At 38.1% G+C, this 14985-nt stretch overlaps 2 protein-coding genes across 2 annotated transcripts; one reads left to right on the top strand and one right to left on the bottom strand.

Moving 5' to 3' along the window:
* Positions 1-17: 17 nt before the first annotated feature.
* LOC133986425 (uncharacterized) lies at positions 18-7384 on the bottom strand. Its single transcript, XM_062426241.1, has 5 exons — positions 7180-7384; positions 6722-7069; positions 4808-4924; positions 999-1093; positions 18-155 (listed from the first exon to the last, which is right to left on the bottom strand). Exons 1-5 carry the CDS (start codon positions 7382-7384, stop codon positions 18-20), a joined length of 903 nt encoding a protein of 300 aa, XP_062282225.1.
* Positions 7385-9124: 1740 nt separating this feature from the next.
* On the top strand, positions 9125-14648 carry LOC133986423 (uncharacterized). Its single transcript, XM_062426240.1, has 5 exons — positions 9125-9141; positions 11631-11752; positions 11909-12271; positions 12389-12511; positions 14545-14648. The coding sequence occupies exons 1-5, from the start codon at positions 9125-9127 to the stop codon at positions 14646-14648; spliced, it is 729 nt and encodes a 242-aa protein (XP_062282224.1).
* The last annotated feature ends 337 nt before the right edge of the window (positions 14649-14985 follow it).

Below are 14985 nucleotides of genomic sequence, written 5' to 3'. Positions count from 1 at the left end.
GCCTATAGTGAGGGGTTTTACTGGTTGTGATTATTTGACCTAACATCAGAATACATACAGCCCTGTGTGTACTCTCTCCTCTTTTTATTTCCTCTTTGCACATTTTCTGTGGGGAAATCCAGCGCTGCATAGTTCACTCCTTCTGCTTTACCATCCTACAACAAAAATGTAATATTTGTGTTATTAAATCATTTAGAGATTAGGATTGTAACATCATTAACTAAACAATAACACTACTTAGGTGGCTTGTTTAATCAATATCATTAGATAAAATGTTAAATATGTTATTGAATATTAATTTCTCTGTCATGAAGGCAGCAAATGTGTTATTTAAAAATGACTGCATTAGAAATGTGAACAGTGTGCAGGTGGAAACAATATCAACAAGAAGTGACTTATTAAAATCATCAGGTGCACGTGCACTTGTTAATTTGCTTTATTATTTCATGCCCTTTATAAAGTGTTATATAGCAACATATCTTATTTTTTACATTGTCTTATAGAACTTAACACACTTATTTAGAAATATTCCTATTATATTTCTCAGTGACCTGTTTTGCATTTGCACCTGTTGACTTCATTATTTTTTATTATTAATTATAGCTCCGACGTGAGATAAGCTCTCAGGTGAAAAGAGGTTTTGAATTGAGGGAGTGTTATCTGCGCACACTATATATATTAAGTGGGACTACTGGGTGCGGCGCGGATGAACACCTTTCACCGGCCAATCAAGATTGGCAGATTGAGATAAATGCTTCTATCAGGGCTGCAGGAGGCTGCATCCCATAGCCAGACACCAAGTGGATATTATGAAGAAGAACAAACATTACATAACTTACAAATGAATTCATTTAACTTTACTTTTTACCCTCTGGACCTGACAAAAGAAAAGGGAAACATTGGCAAAATATTTTTCACCTAGCCACATCATGATCACTACACATAGCCAGTGGAAACAAGACAACACACTGCCGCAAATTCACCAAAAGGATAATTACCGGATCATTTGATTGATCCACTGTTGTCATGTCATGTCCAAAATTATAAGACGTTCCTGTTGCATTTGTTCCTGTTGCTGTTGTTCCTGTTGCTCCTGTGAAAAAAAGCAAAACCTTCAGTGTGTTAACAGTTTAAATATGTTAACTGATAACATATCACTATGCTTTGTGTCACCCTCTCATTGACTAACCAAGACCACACCAACAAAAATATGGATTTGAAATGGTTTAATTAAGAATAATGAAAGAGAGGTTGGATGTTCAATGATGGTTGGGGTGATGGATGAATAGATGAAGGGGTGAGGGGTAAGGGTGGAGGGTTATGGGGATGAGGGAATAATGGGAGAGAAGAGGGTTGATGATGGATGAATGATAGATTGTCAATGAGATGATAATGGCTGATGGTGGGAAGTTAGGATGGAGCTAAGGGGGGTGCCGAGACTCAGAGTGAGGGGGAGTTTTCCATTGGCTGGATTGAGCCCCAAAAAGAATTTCATACAGCGATAATAAGTCAAAAATGTTTGGGCTATTCTTGCAGCTGAGAGTCAGGTGCACAGCAAAGTAGTATGTGTACTTTCAGAGGACACAGAAAAGATGCCAATAACAGGGTGGATGAAGAGGACCTTTAAAAGCCAACTGTCCAACTTGGACAACCAGGCTCCTTGGCCTGTTCGACTGATGTGGGTGATGACAAGTCCACACTGGGAATCAGGCTATTGGTGCTCAAGATAGTGGATCCATGGGGGGATGGGAGGTCAATAGTGAGCCTCTTTTTCCCTGGATACTTTCTTGTGGCTTCACTGGTCAGACTAATCCTGAAAGATGGGAAAGAAGGCCTGGAAAATGGGCCAATCATAAATGCGTTCTTAACTTATTTGTTGAGTGTGTGGCTGTAAATTTGCGGCATGTCTTGGTGAATTTGGGCATGACCTTCAAAGCTGGATGGAAATCATGGGTGAAACCTCAGTTGAGGAAGTTAATGAACTGGTGGACTGAGTGATTCTCTAAGGCTGTGGCTAGAGGATCATTTACACAGATTTTTGATCTGGCCTAAGCTCCGCCACAGAAAAAGCAAATGTGGAGGAATCTGCAGCTGGAGATGTTGCATACCGGATCATTATCATTTTTGAAGATCATCCTTCTCCCCTGATAGAGGACATGTTTTCTTTCCTTATCTACACCTTTGGAAGAGGGCCTAGGGTGGATGGCTGGGCAATGGCTGGTTTGGGGGTGATGGATGGTGGACGAGCAGTGGGATGGGAAGGGGTGCCACACAGGTAGCAACTGAGTGAAAAGAGGGCTACAAAGATGTGGCAGTACAGTTCAGGATTCAACATTCCCAAGAATATGCCCTGGTTGAATTGCTGTAGGTGTCCGGCAACTTGAAAGGGAAACAGGACATGGTATGAGTAGGAGATTGAGAATCAACAAGTAGTTGAGAAACTGTGACCTGCAGGTATGGAAAGCAGAACAGATGACGATAAATGACAGACAAATTCAGCCACAGTAAGATCTTTGGACCGAAAAGGAATTGGCTGTTTGAGGTCGAAGGGACCGAGTGGGGTAAGCAATTCCCTGGGGACATGAAGATTAGTTGAGGATGGTTTAATGAGTTGGGCAAGGTCAACATAATTACTGGTGAGAATTGGGGGGTTAATAATAATAAGTTAAATTTATATTGCGCCTTTCACAAACTCAAGGACGCTTTAAAAAGGAAAAAATAAATCTAACAAAACAAATCAAAACAAGACTAAGCAGAGGAGGAGGAAGAGAAATGTTCAATGAAAAGCAACGTTTTTAACTCAGACTTGAATATGGAAAAGGAAGGGCAGTCACAGAGGGATTGAGGGAGAGAATTCGAGAGCTTGGGGGCCCTGGCGCCGAAGGACCAGCCTCCCAAGGTGGACAGTTTGATGCATGGAACGGTGAGGAGGTTGCAGTCGGAGGATCTGAGAGACCGAGAGGGAGAGTAGGGAGTCAGGAGTTCACAGACGTATACGGGAGCTAAGTTATGGAGGGCTTTGAAAGTGAGGAGTAGGATTTTGAATTTTATCCGGGACAAAACTGGTAGCCAGTGCAGCTGGGAGAGGATGGGAGTGATGTGGGCCGTGGGTGTAGTGTGAGTGAGGATTCTGGCTGCTGAGTTCTGGGTGTACTGAAGTTTTTGGGTGGATTTTGCCGGGAGACCAATGAAAGGGAATTACAGTAGTCAATGCGGAAGAAGAAAGAAAGAGAAGGCTGTAGCTTGCTGGCAGTCTCTGCAGCTGTTGTATCTGGTATGGAGGTGAAAGCAGCAGAAGTTGCAGAAAAAGATTGTACAGGGGTAGGGATAGTTAGTGGAGCATGAGGCTCTCAGAAAGGGCTGAAGTAGCTGAAGTATGTGACAGAGTCAGTGTTCATACATCCAAATGATGGGCATCACCGTAGACACAGCATAGAAAATCTAGAAGTGCGTGGGAAGTTCGGTGGGTAGTGGTATAATACAGTGAGTCTGTAAACAATTGAAAAAGTCTGGCATTATTGTCAGTGTGGTGAAAAGGGGTTGTTTCCCTGACCCAAAGATGTGCCTCAAGCAAGTGATTGTCCACTCTAACATGTTTGGGGTAGATGGATGGTTGGTAGTTGGGAGAGGCTTCTCCTCTTGTGCATGCTCCCAGATCTCGAGTGAGACAGAGATGGGATGGGAAACATCCCTCGGACGTTGAAGACGGGATCTTCCCCTGAAGTCACAAGGAAATGAGGGCCCGATGATGGCAATGGTGTCAATGGAGGATGGAAGCCGAGGGCTCTGTGCAATGGTAACCAACAAGCGCAACTGAGGGTGCTGGGAGAGGACTATGGGATATCAAACAGCCATCCAGCTTCAGGTAAGCTGGATGGCTCGATAAAGATACAGGTGTGACACAGTGAATTTGCAAACTGAGACAAAAGGGGATAGAAAAGGATGATGTGTGCTTAAATACTCTATTGTGTAGAAATGGGACAAGGAGTGTGTACAATGAGTGGCCTTTGTTCCCTAACTTTGTTTATAAATCTATGAACTTCTTATAAAAGACAGGAATGAATAAAAACATACTTTGATAACATTATTAAGGTCTTGCTGTTGTTGATGTGCCCAGCTTCAATGCCTTACCAGCCCCTGAGCACTGAGCAGTCATTAGTGAAGTGCTTTGCTCATTGGAAACTATCATATCATGTGATGTCATGTAATGTGAAATTAAATATTAAACTCAATGTTCATTACACACATATAAAAGGACACAATCATCATTCAGATAATGACCATTCAACAGACAATGTATAAGTTACAACTTAGTTTTGGAAATATAATTTTACACAATATAGTGACCTCATAAAATGGTTCACTTCTGAAACGTTTGCAATATTGTAACACTATAAAAAATGTTCACATCAAGTTGCTTTATAGTGACACTTTTAAATTGTAATGGAAGCCAGCAAAGAAAAATCAGCATGTAACCACAGATTGAAGACACTAGCTATTGTGTCCATACTATGGAGTTCTATAGCACAGAGGAGTAGGATTTGGGTACACAGACAACACTCTTAAGTGGGATTAATTCATTGATGGTTTCGTCTTGGCACATGATTTGTTGACAATGACACAAAAAGGCCAGCCATATCCTTTAAACTAAGATTTAAGATGAACACAGAGAATCAGCAGATTAATAACCAATATTTGGGTGTCAAACTCTGCATAGTGAAGGTCCGACATCCAAGTGCAGTGACAAAAAGCAAAATTGAGTGGAGGGGGACTTCAGCTGAAACAAAAAACAAAATGTTGAACTTACCTTTACAATGTTCACAAACTCTCCTCCCATTAATGTAGAACATAAGGACCGCAATCACAGTCACACAGCAGGCCAACAGTGCTCCAAGTACAATGACAACAAGCTCCAACTTTGATCCTGAAATCAGAAAAACAGTAGTAATCGTTTGCTATTGGAAACTGAGTGGCATTAATTATGTTTAGTCAACAATCTAGTATTAACTGGTAAGTATTTTTCTCTTTTTACTTTCACTTTCTATGTATATGTTTACTACCATATGCACCATAACTATATTGACTCTTCTTTTATTTGAGTTTTGAACATCAATGGACACAGTTTGATTAAGAGATGCAATTTTAAATTGGTTAAAATACATACATGTTACTACAAAAACAATGCATGCATGAAGTATTTATCATGCATGAATTAATCCTATTTCAATATTTCTGAATAACAAACATACACAATAAGATCATTATTACATTTTGTTGACTACTGGCATTATGTTTTTATTAAGACTAAGACACTGGGGCCTTTTTTTGCAAAGGTGGGAGGAGAGGCGCAAATAAGTGGGAGGTTCATTCAAATGAAGGGGTGCAGAGCGAGTGGTTTTATTTTTTGATGTGTGTTCATTGTGTGAAGAAAACATTTCCTGAAGAAAAGCTTTCTGTTTTTTAATCTGTCATTATCATATTTAACTGTGGTTAGTACATTTGTTTCAGAGCTGAGAGCAGGAATATGATTGAAAAAGTATTTAATAATCCTCACACAATCTTTTGATTCACCTTCACCCAGCTCTTTCATACTTTGCTGCTGCACATACATGAACAAAAATAGCAGATGCGCATGGATATACCCAAACAGTCAGTGTGCCCAAGACCTACCACCACGTTGCACTTGTCTTTACACTTGCGTGATTATAACTCTTTCTCCTTGACAATCGACAATTGACAATTCCACCGTTCCTCCGTCCCCTATGGTAAAGATTCTGGGTGTCATTCTGGACAGACTATCACACTATCATTTGAAGCATACATCAATAATGTTACTCTGTCTGCATACTTTCATCTACGCAATATCAATCATCTTCGTCTGTCACTTACACCAATCTGCACCGCTATTCTTGTAAACACCTTAATTACATCCCGTCTAAACTATTTTAATTCTCTCTTCTTTGGTTTTCCTCGTAAATCACTGCATATCAAATCCTGTATTGTATTTAAGATCTCGCTCCTCACTTTCAAGGTCCTTCACAACCTGGCACCATCGTATCTCTCTTTCATATCTATACACCCTCTTGCACTCTTCGATCCTCATCTGCCATCCAGCTCTCTGCCCTGTCTGGCAATTTAACTACCATGGGGTCAAGAGCCTTCAGCCGATCTGCCCCCTGCCTTTCGAACTCTCTCCCACCAGACATTCTCAGTTCTGACTCTATCTCCACCTTTAAATCCCACCTGAAAACACACTTATTCCGATTGGCATATTCAGTCTCGCAGTGACTATGTATTTATATTCATGTGTATCCACTGTACTATTACACTAACTTTTACAATGTTTGCTTGTGTGTGTGTCTTATAAGGTGTCGTTGAGTGTTCTGAAAGGTGCCTATAAATAAAATGCATTATTGTTGTTGTTGTTGTTGTTATAATAATAATAATAATATACTACTAATAATAATGCTTATTATTATTATAGGGCCCTTAGAAACCTTCTTAAGTAACCCCTCCAGATATATTTTAATAAATACAAAAAGTACTTTCCCTCTTTAAAAATCCAGAATCTATGAATATACAACTTCTTTGAAGAGTCAGTTCTCAGAGTATGTGTACTGAAGGTTTTGAGATTACATGTTACAGCTGTGTAAGAGGCAAATTACTTAAACTAATTAATGGAAAATCCATTTATGAACTAAATACAACTATGAATACATACTTATCTCCACTTTTGTTCCTTCTCCAAACAGGATCTGTCCACATGTGATCACAGCACAGTAGTAAGTCCCAGTATCACAGGAGTCCTGTATAGTTTTGGACAGACTGTAGACACAGCTCCTTCCCTCTCGTTCATCACTCCTGTTCCCGTGAGTGTAAACGGCACCTGGATGAAATCTTCCTGATCCAGTTCTGAACCAGTACACACTGCATTCATCGGGACACTGATCTGTGTTTTTTGTTGTGTTCTTGGAGAGCAGTGAACACTGAAAAGTCAGTGCGTCTCCAGGCTGGACTGATGCTGTCTCCGGACTTTGTTTCACATAGACTGATTTCTGCTGATTGTTGTCTGTGTGATTCAGTAAAATAACAAAGTCAGCAAAAGGAATTCACAATACAAATTATCGGAATGACTTAAAAATGTAAATGATCACTGAAGTAACAGAAAATTATTTTTACCGTTCACAGCCAAGAATGTGCCATTGATGAAAGTCTGTGAATACGATGATCCCTTTTGACAGAAATATACTGCTTCATCCAATTTGATTACATTTCTGATGGTGAGAGAAAAGTGAGCACCCTCGTTTGTGATGTTGAAACGTGACTCTTTAAATTCATCACTGACTATTTTTCCGTTGAGTCCAGAACCGACTGTTTGGGGCATTTGTCCAAAAGGCTGTTTATACCAGTAATATGATTTATCCTTCTTAGAGACTGTACAGTGAAAAGTAACATTGTCACCAAATTCAACCACTGTCAACGAGATCAGATGAGGAACCTCTGCAGCTTGAATCAGAGCTGAAGAAGAATAAAAGAAACTTACTAGACAACAGCACGAAAACAAGGAGAAATGAACATTTTACAGGTCCTTGTCTCATATGAATTACTATCACAGACTGTTCACACTAGAAAAAGGTTTCTTGTACATGACAAGAATTGTACTTACACACTGCAGTAAGAATAATCAAAGCAGTCAGTCGTACGATCATTGTGGTACAGCTCTCTTGTCTTGCACAACTGATGTCTTCCCACCAGATGGAAGGTTTGGTCACAAGTTGTTCAAGGCTTGTACAGTGGAAATCACGGTGATTGGCTGAAATGCAGAACATAAATTTTCCACAAACAAACCATTGTTTTTTCCGTTGATAAGAGATGTACATGTACATAATTGTTGTATTTGTGTTGTTTTCAAAGCATTTTCTTTATTCTGACAACTTGAACTATAATTAAGTTCAATTTCTTTGTATAATCCTAAATTTTTGTGTTTGTCTTAAATTAGCACAAACACAAAAGCCTTTATATAACAAAAGTGTGTATATATTAAGATGGAGCTATGAAGCAAAGGTTTTACCACTATGTTTGTATATCTCCACTTATAAATATACACACGACAAGGGCACATGGATGACCTGTGTAATTTTCTTTTAAACAAAGAATTATGTTTTCATTTTTTCTTAGCAGAACACATTGTGTTCTTCCTTGGCATGTACTGTAACTCTTCCGTCAAAAACATTTGAAAAACCATCTATTAAACATTTTAAAACCTGCATTGCTTACAGCCATGTTTGCTAGCTTGCAGTGATCTTCTTCCTGTAGCAACGTGTATCTAGCCACATTACCACCACAGAGTGTAGAATATTGTAAAACTATCAGCACAAATGTGTAGGAGAGCCTCAGATGGAGGCTACACCTTATGAACGAACGCTACAAACTACTCTCTCACACACACACACACACACACACACACACACACACACACACACACACACACACACACACACACACACACACACACACACACACACACACACACACACACACACACAATGTGTTTTCAGGTATTTTTGCTGATTAGGCATCTGCTTATGTTCACCCTGGCAAGGTTAGAACTATGTACATGAGATCACCGGATTACTTGAACTAATTACAAGGATAAAGGTGTAACAGATGCAACAAAGCTAAGTATAAAGTCATGTAGACATCAATCAAACAGCCTGTAGACACCCATACAGATCTGAGAATCAGCCACATAAGTTAAATCATCTGTGTTGGTGAACCATGGATGTGCAGAGCTTACAATAAGAAGTAACCTCTTGCACTGAAGCTATTGTGTGAGCTAGCAGTTTTACTTTCAATGTTTGCATTAAGTTAGATTAATCTCATCCTGAACCTGCAGTTGTGGTTGTTTTGTTTTTGTACTCTATGCAAAAGTAGATGAATAGCTTAATGGGCAATTTAATTTCAAACCTTTATTGGTAGAATTATGATGTCCTAATCAGGTTTAAGGCAACAAAACATTTTAAATACCATTAACTATATTTAAGGTGATAGCCTGCAGGTTTGAAGAACATTTGCAGGGGAGAGCCAGAGGAAATGTGGCCAAAACCACACAGAAAGTCGAGAGATGTTACGAACTGACAGGTAAGTTGAGAACATGTTTACTAAAATAAGCAGTAAAAAACTGTGAGGAGACAGTTACTCAGCTAAAGCAGCTACTGACACCTTCATCTTTCTCATCTCACAGCACTTTGTAGATACATGTGCATATCTGTGTTGAGAACAATCGAGCAAAGCCACATGCATCAGCTGCACTGACAGAGAAAAGCTGTGGTGGGCCATTTCTCCGCCCCTTTGACCAACCACTGAGGCTGTTGACTCAGAACAGACCTGACTGAGGGCTTCAACAGGATGTGTACTGAGTTTAAAGCAGGGGAGAAAAGCTGCAAGAAGTTTACAGCAGGATAATTCTTTATTGAAAAAATTCAATTAATTGTTTGCAATGCTCATTTTATGTAAAAAATAATGCTTATAAATTGTGTTTTTGATGTTGCAATCACATGAAAAGACATATAGCGTGGTCAAATAGTACTAAGGCAAAGATCATAGTTCAAACTGAGCGGGGCCGGGAACTGTGAGTAGCACTCCCCTCTCTCACAGCAGCTACCAATGAAAACAACACCTTACACTGAAAGCCGAACCACAATGAGGTCTAACTTTCCACTCGTCACTTGTTTATTTGCATCTGTTTGAGTGTTGTTTTACAGCAGTAATGTGCACAAAAAGAAAAAGCAGAAAGTATGAAGCAGGACACAAAGTACATGAAAGTATTTACTGCAGGACTTTTTAAAATTACATTTTACAGTTGCTACTGTTCCTGTATCCACCTTCCTGGACACAGCATCATGTCAGGGAACAGTTGGTTTAAATGTACAGTATGGTAATTATAATGTGTCATATCTACACTTGTAGTAGTATGAACTGTCAGAGTCAACCACGAACAGAAATGCATCTTCAGGGAAGTGTTAAGTCTTTACATTATCACTTTATGCAGTTTCATTCTCTATACACCTACATACAAGCAGATGAAGGAAGTAAAGTGAGAGCCTGTGGTGTTGCACTTGACTGCATTATAGTGTCAGGTGGTTCTGTCTTGTTATTGTGAATGTCTCCATTACTGTTCATGGGGCATAAAGGTGGCATTTTTACTGTTTTACTGCAAATGAAAAGCTTCCTTTTATTACAAAAAACCCTTTTGGGATAGTCTGTCAGTGATTAATATGCTGCCTCATCACAACAAGGTCTTGGGTTCAAATCTCTGCTTGGTTATTTTATTTGTGATTTTGAGTATACAGTTAGTGCTGCTGTCAGTCAGTACACTACACACTTAGTAACAAAAACAAAAAGGCTGTGAGCGAAAGGTGAACAAAATATAAATAAATATTATAAATATAAATATTTAATTTACACATTACATTTAATCATTTAATCAATTTAATTGATTTTAAGTAAGTCAACATCCTGAACATCGTGACAGTGTGTGAACCACCTTAACTCAGCTACCTGGCATCTGAGCATCAAGCCATGAACAACTGTGCTTGTGTGTGTGTGCTGTGTGAGAATCTGTCAGGGTGTAAGGTAGCAGTGAAAACATGGAGTGGAGTTGAGTGGAACTGATTTGGACATACTCTCTATAAGCAAGTGGAATGGATTTCATAATTAAGTGCTGACACAGCGCTCTGAAAACAGGGATGAAAAGTGGGGGGGTCCAAACTGATCATTTAAAAAAAAGGGTGTTAGTTATTAGGTATTTTTTCTGCGAGTGAAAAGATACCTTTTTTTATGAAATAAAACCATTTTGCTGTAGTATCTCTGTGATAAACCTGCTTCCTCACAGCAGCAAGTTCTTCAGTTCACATTTCAGCTCTGATTCTTTATTTGTGGGACTTAATTAGATTTTCTCGCAGGTTCTCCCTCCTGCCTTAGACTCAAAACATGCAGTTGCTTAACCTTAACCATGTCTTAACCCTGCTGTAAAACATTGAGCATTTGAAATAATCATCAAATGTAATCTTAGGGTTTTGTGGAAAGACTTGAAAACAAGACAATAAGTTCAGACTATTTATATTTAGAAGCCAGGTCAGTATTGCACTCCTATGTTAGATTCAGGATGGATAGTTAAAACAAAGATGAAAGTTAATGCAGCACAACCAGAGATAGTAACTGCCACTAGGAGAATCCATCTACAGAATTGACATGAAGACATTTTTCTTTTACTCAGAAGATGACGTTTCGACCCTCAGGCCTCATTCAAGATCAACAGGAAACAGACACTGGTGTGTTTGGCCACACTCATATCTGATGGTGATTAGGTAATCAAGATCCCCCATAAGGGTGAGGAAAAACCAACCAAGAGGTCTTCAGTGAATCTTTTATAAACAATGACAAGACTTACAACCAATGAATTGTCTTTAAATAAAGTAACAAAAAACACAATATTACATACCACATATATAGATTTAAGTTTTACATTCCTTTTTTGGGGGGTCAAGCATAATCAAATATGTTTAAAATACTTTTTGAATAGATATCTAAGAGTTTTCTTCCTCAAAACATACGTTGGACGTACATAGAGGTAAGAATTTCATTAACCTGACCATTTTGAAGACAATCCAAAAAGACGAGGGACTGTACCACTGTGGAGTCACGGAGTGGACTAACACTAAATGGAGCGGGACATATTTGTTAGTAAAAGGTAATAATATGATCTATTTTAACATAACTTTAAAGTGTCACTAAATTTCACAATTTTACAGCAAAACTTAAAATTATATTTGAGATATACTTAAATACCAGTTTACAAAATGCGTGTGGAGGTCTTACATTTTTAACATAGCTTAACATTACACAGGAAACACTGAAAAGACATCAAACTATACTGTTGTTCAGGGGTCAACAGTATCTGATCCAGTCCATCCAGGAGACTCTGTGACTCTCCAGTGTTCAATCCTCTCTGACTCTGGGAACAAGACGTGTTCAGGAGGACACAGTGTTTACTGGTTCAGAACCGGATCAGATGCATCTCACCAAGACTTCATCTACACTGATGGAAGTAGCCCTGATGAATGTAGAAAGAAATCTGACATTAATTTGTCTCCAAAGAGCTGTGACTATCACTTCTCTAAAATCGTCAGCTCCTCTGATGCTGGGACTTATTACTGTGCTGTGGCCACATGTGGAAAGATATTATTTGGAAATGGAACTAAACTGGAAGGTATGATTTGGTGTTCAAAATATGAAAATAATACTCAAATTATGTTGATATAATCACGACTGATGAATCTATTTGAGAAACATTGATAAGTCTTTCTTTTTTTGTCTTGTTTTTTAGTGCAAACAACACATTCACTATTTATTGGAATAGTGATATTAATAGTCTGCTTGGCCGTTTCTGTTGTTACAAATATCGTCCTTATCTGCAACCGAAGTCTAAGAGTACGTGAACAAAATAAAGGTAAGTGTTGTAACTAACTAAATGCTTCTGTTACATAATTTATGATCATGCACAAGTTTGAACAAATCTTTACAGATAGGTTCTAGGGTAAAATCATGTCATATTGTATATCATTGATGAACTGTTGAAAAAAAAGCAGCAACATACGTTCAAAAGACAAATATTGAATTTTCCATAGAGCTTGTTGATCATTAAATTTAACCTGTAACTATATTTTTTACAGATTAATTAAATACAATTTTGTCCTTTTGGATTTTAATCTTACATCATTCTAAAAGGCCAGATTAACTGTGTATTTACCAAAATTTTTGTTCTTATGATTTCATTCATCTTTAGGAAAGGAAAACACTATTTCAGAAGCTCAACATGACAATGTGTGCCAACCAGTACATGAAATTGTGAGTAAATATACAAAATTAATATTTACTGTTATTCCATTAAAGCTACTGTATATTTATAACCGTCTATACACAGTTATGTCTTTTACTGCACAGACTGAAGCTGATGACACAATGAACTACGCTGCACTGAATTTCTCTAAAAGAAAAGCAAAGAGAGGAAGAAAGAAGAGAGAGTTTTCAGAGGACAGTGTGTACTCTCAAGTTAAATGTTGATATTATTGAGCTTTTGCATCTGTGTGTGATTGTTTTGTTGTATTTTTGTTATCATGACAAAGTATCATATATTTGAGCCTACTCAATTGCTTTACAACTGACAAAATTTCTGACTAGTACAGCGTATAATGTCTTTGTGTTGCATTCTTTACATATAATTACATATTTGATTTTTAATTGTAAAAACACAAAACGCTCAATGTCTTAATCTGAAATGACTTGTAAATTGTTGCAATAAAAATATATATTCAACTAATTGTCTCAAATGGTTTCCATGTGTAATACTAACTGTGGTTTGAGTCTGAAACAAATGTGGAAAAAAATAAGTGAACTTAGAAATGGAAACATACAGAATATAATAATATTATTACTGTAGAATGAAACAGCAGAGTATCATCTGGATCCTGATGTCTGTTCAGAAGAAGAACACTTTACAAAACAGAACACAAACTACTCTTTTCCCTTTAAATCAGTACCAAGTTGCATTCTGTTGTAGTTTCTAGGGGCACTTTTTTTAATCTATGTGAACACTGTATCTGTATGAGACACAAAGACGACTGTTAACACCGACCAACAAACAAAGTTTTAGTTGTTATAATTGATTTCAGTGTTTCGCAGAAGAAGCAGAACACTCCCACACTGTGTCTTCTACACTTGCATTCAAAAAAGATTTATTGGGAATAAACTTTTTGGGATTTCTTTGTTCTAGTAAAGGATTAAGAAAAAGGAAACAGAAGAGAGGAAGAAGTGCAGCATGTAAAGAGGTTGATGACCTCAGTAACTGTTGTTTTTAAGACAGACAGATTCCTCTTTCCATTTGTAAGGCCCTGTGTTGTCACAATAGAGTAACTGAAGTAAGGTTTACCCAAGCTTTTTAAATTTAAAACCACAGCCCTACATGTAATATAAAATTAGTAGTAGTGTGTGGTAGAATCCATTGTGAAAAACCATGAGTCTTAAAACTAAATAAATAAACTGCAACACTATATTTAATGTTGATTCACCTATAAATTTGATAGGTCAGTCAGCTCCGTTTTCCATCTTGGCCAACTCCAGAGGGGATTATCTGGCTCTTTTGCTGCAAAATGGTCCACTATGTCCACCAGCTAGTTGCAAAGAGTGTATGTTTGTGCTGAGCAGGGAGTACATATTGGGCCAGATGCAAGAACATGTTCATATTTTCTCTCTTAAATCTGTCTTACTTTTTTCATGAGGTGGAATTTACGAGAGTGCCACGTCGGATTCCTCAAACACTCGTATCACCAGGAAACAGGATTCTGGCTGTAGGGGTGCTTGTTGGTGTAGCTGCTGTAGCTCTCTGTTTCACAAGGTGTTTCCTCAAGTTGGAAGTATTTCTATGGCCAGCTTTGCATTTGGCCTGACAAATACTGCACTACGCGTTGTCTGAATCAATTTCAGTGAAGTGTAGCCACACCTGCGACTACTTTCGCCTTGCCATCTTGTCGTCTTCTCCATGCTTCTCCACGCATGGCACAGTGGGGAAACATGTTTTCTTCCCCTAGCAACCGTTGTCACAGGTAAACAAAACTAACGTATTTAGGTTAAATAGCATGTAGTTTCCAAATGGAAATTATATATTAAAGGCATTAAATATCAATCTATCTATCCAATTGCTATTGTAAATTTAAATTGCATTTAAATGCTGAGATAACTGTTAAACCATTTACCCAGCTCCCCTGTATGTCCCCTGTATGTTCAATGAGAAATCCCCAAAACTTTTACAAATGTTCGCAAACGTTCGTAGAGAACTAAAGACAAATAAGAAACTGTTTGCATACTTTTGCTTATGTTCACCGATTCAAACATACCTTTGTTTGCACCATATGTACCACTCATTCA

The sequence above is a fragment of the Scomber scombrus genome, chromosome 9, assembly GCF_963691925.1.
Source record: "Scomber scombrus chromosome 9, fScoSco1.1, whole genome shotgun sequence".
In the NCBI taxonomy this organism is placed as follows: domain Eukaryota; kingdom Metazoa; phylum Chordata; class Actinopteri; order Scombriformes; family Scombridae; genus Scomber; species Scomber scombrus.
The sequence above is the reverse complement of the archived record's forward strand: the minus strand, read 5'-3'. Positions and strand labels throughout refer to the sequence as shown.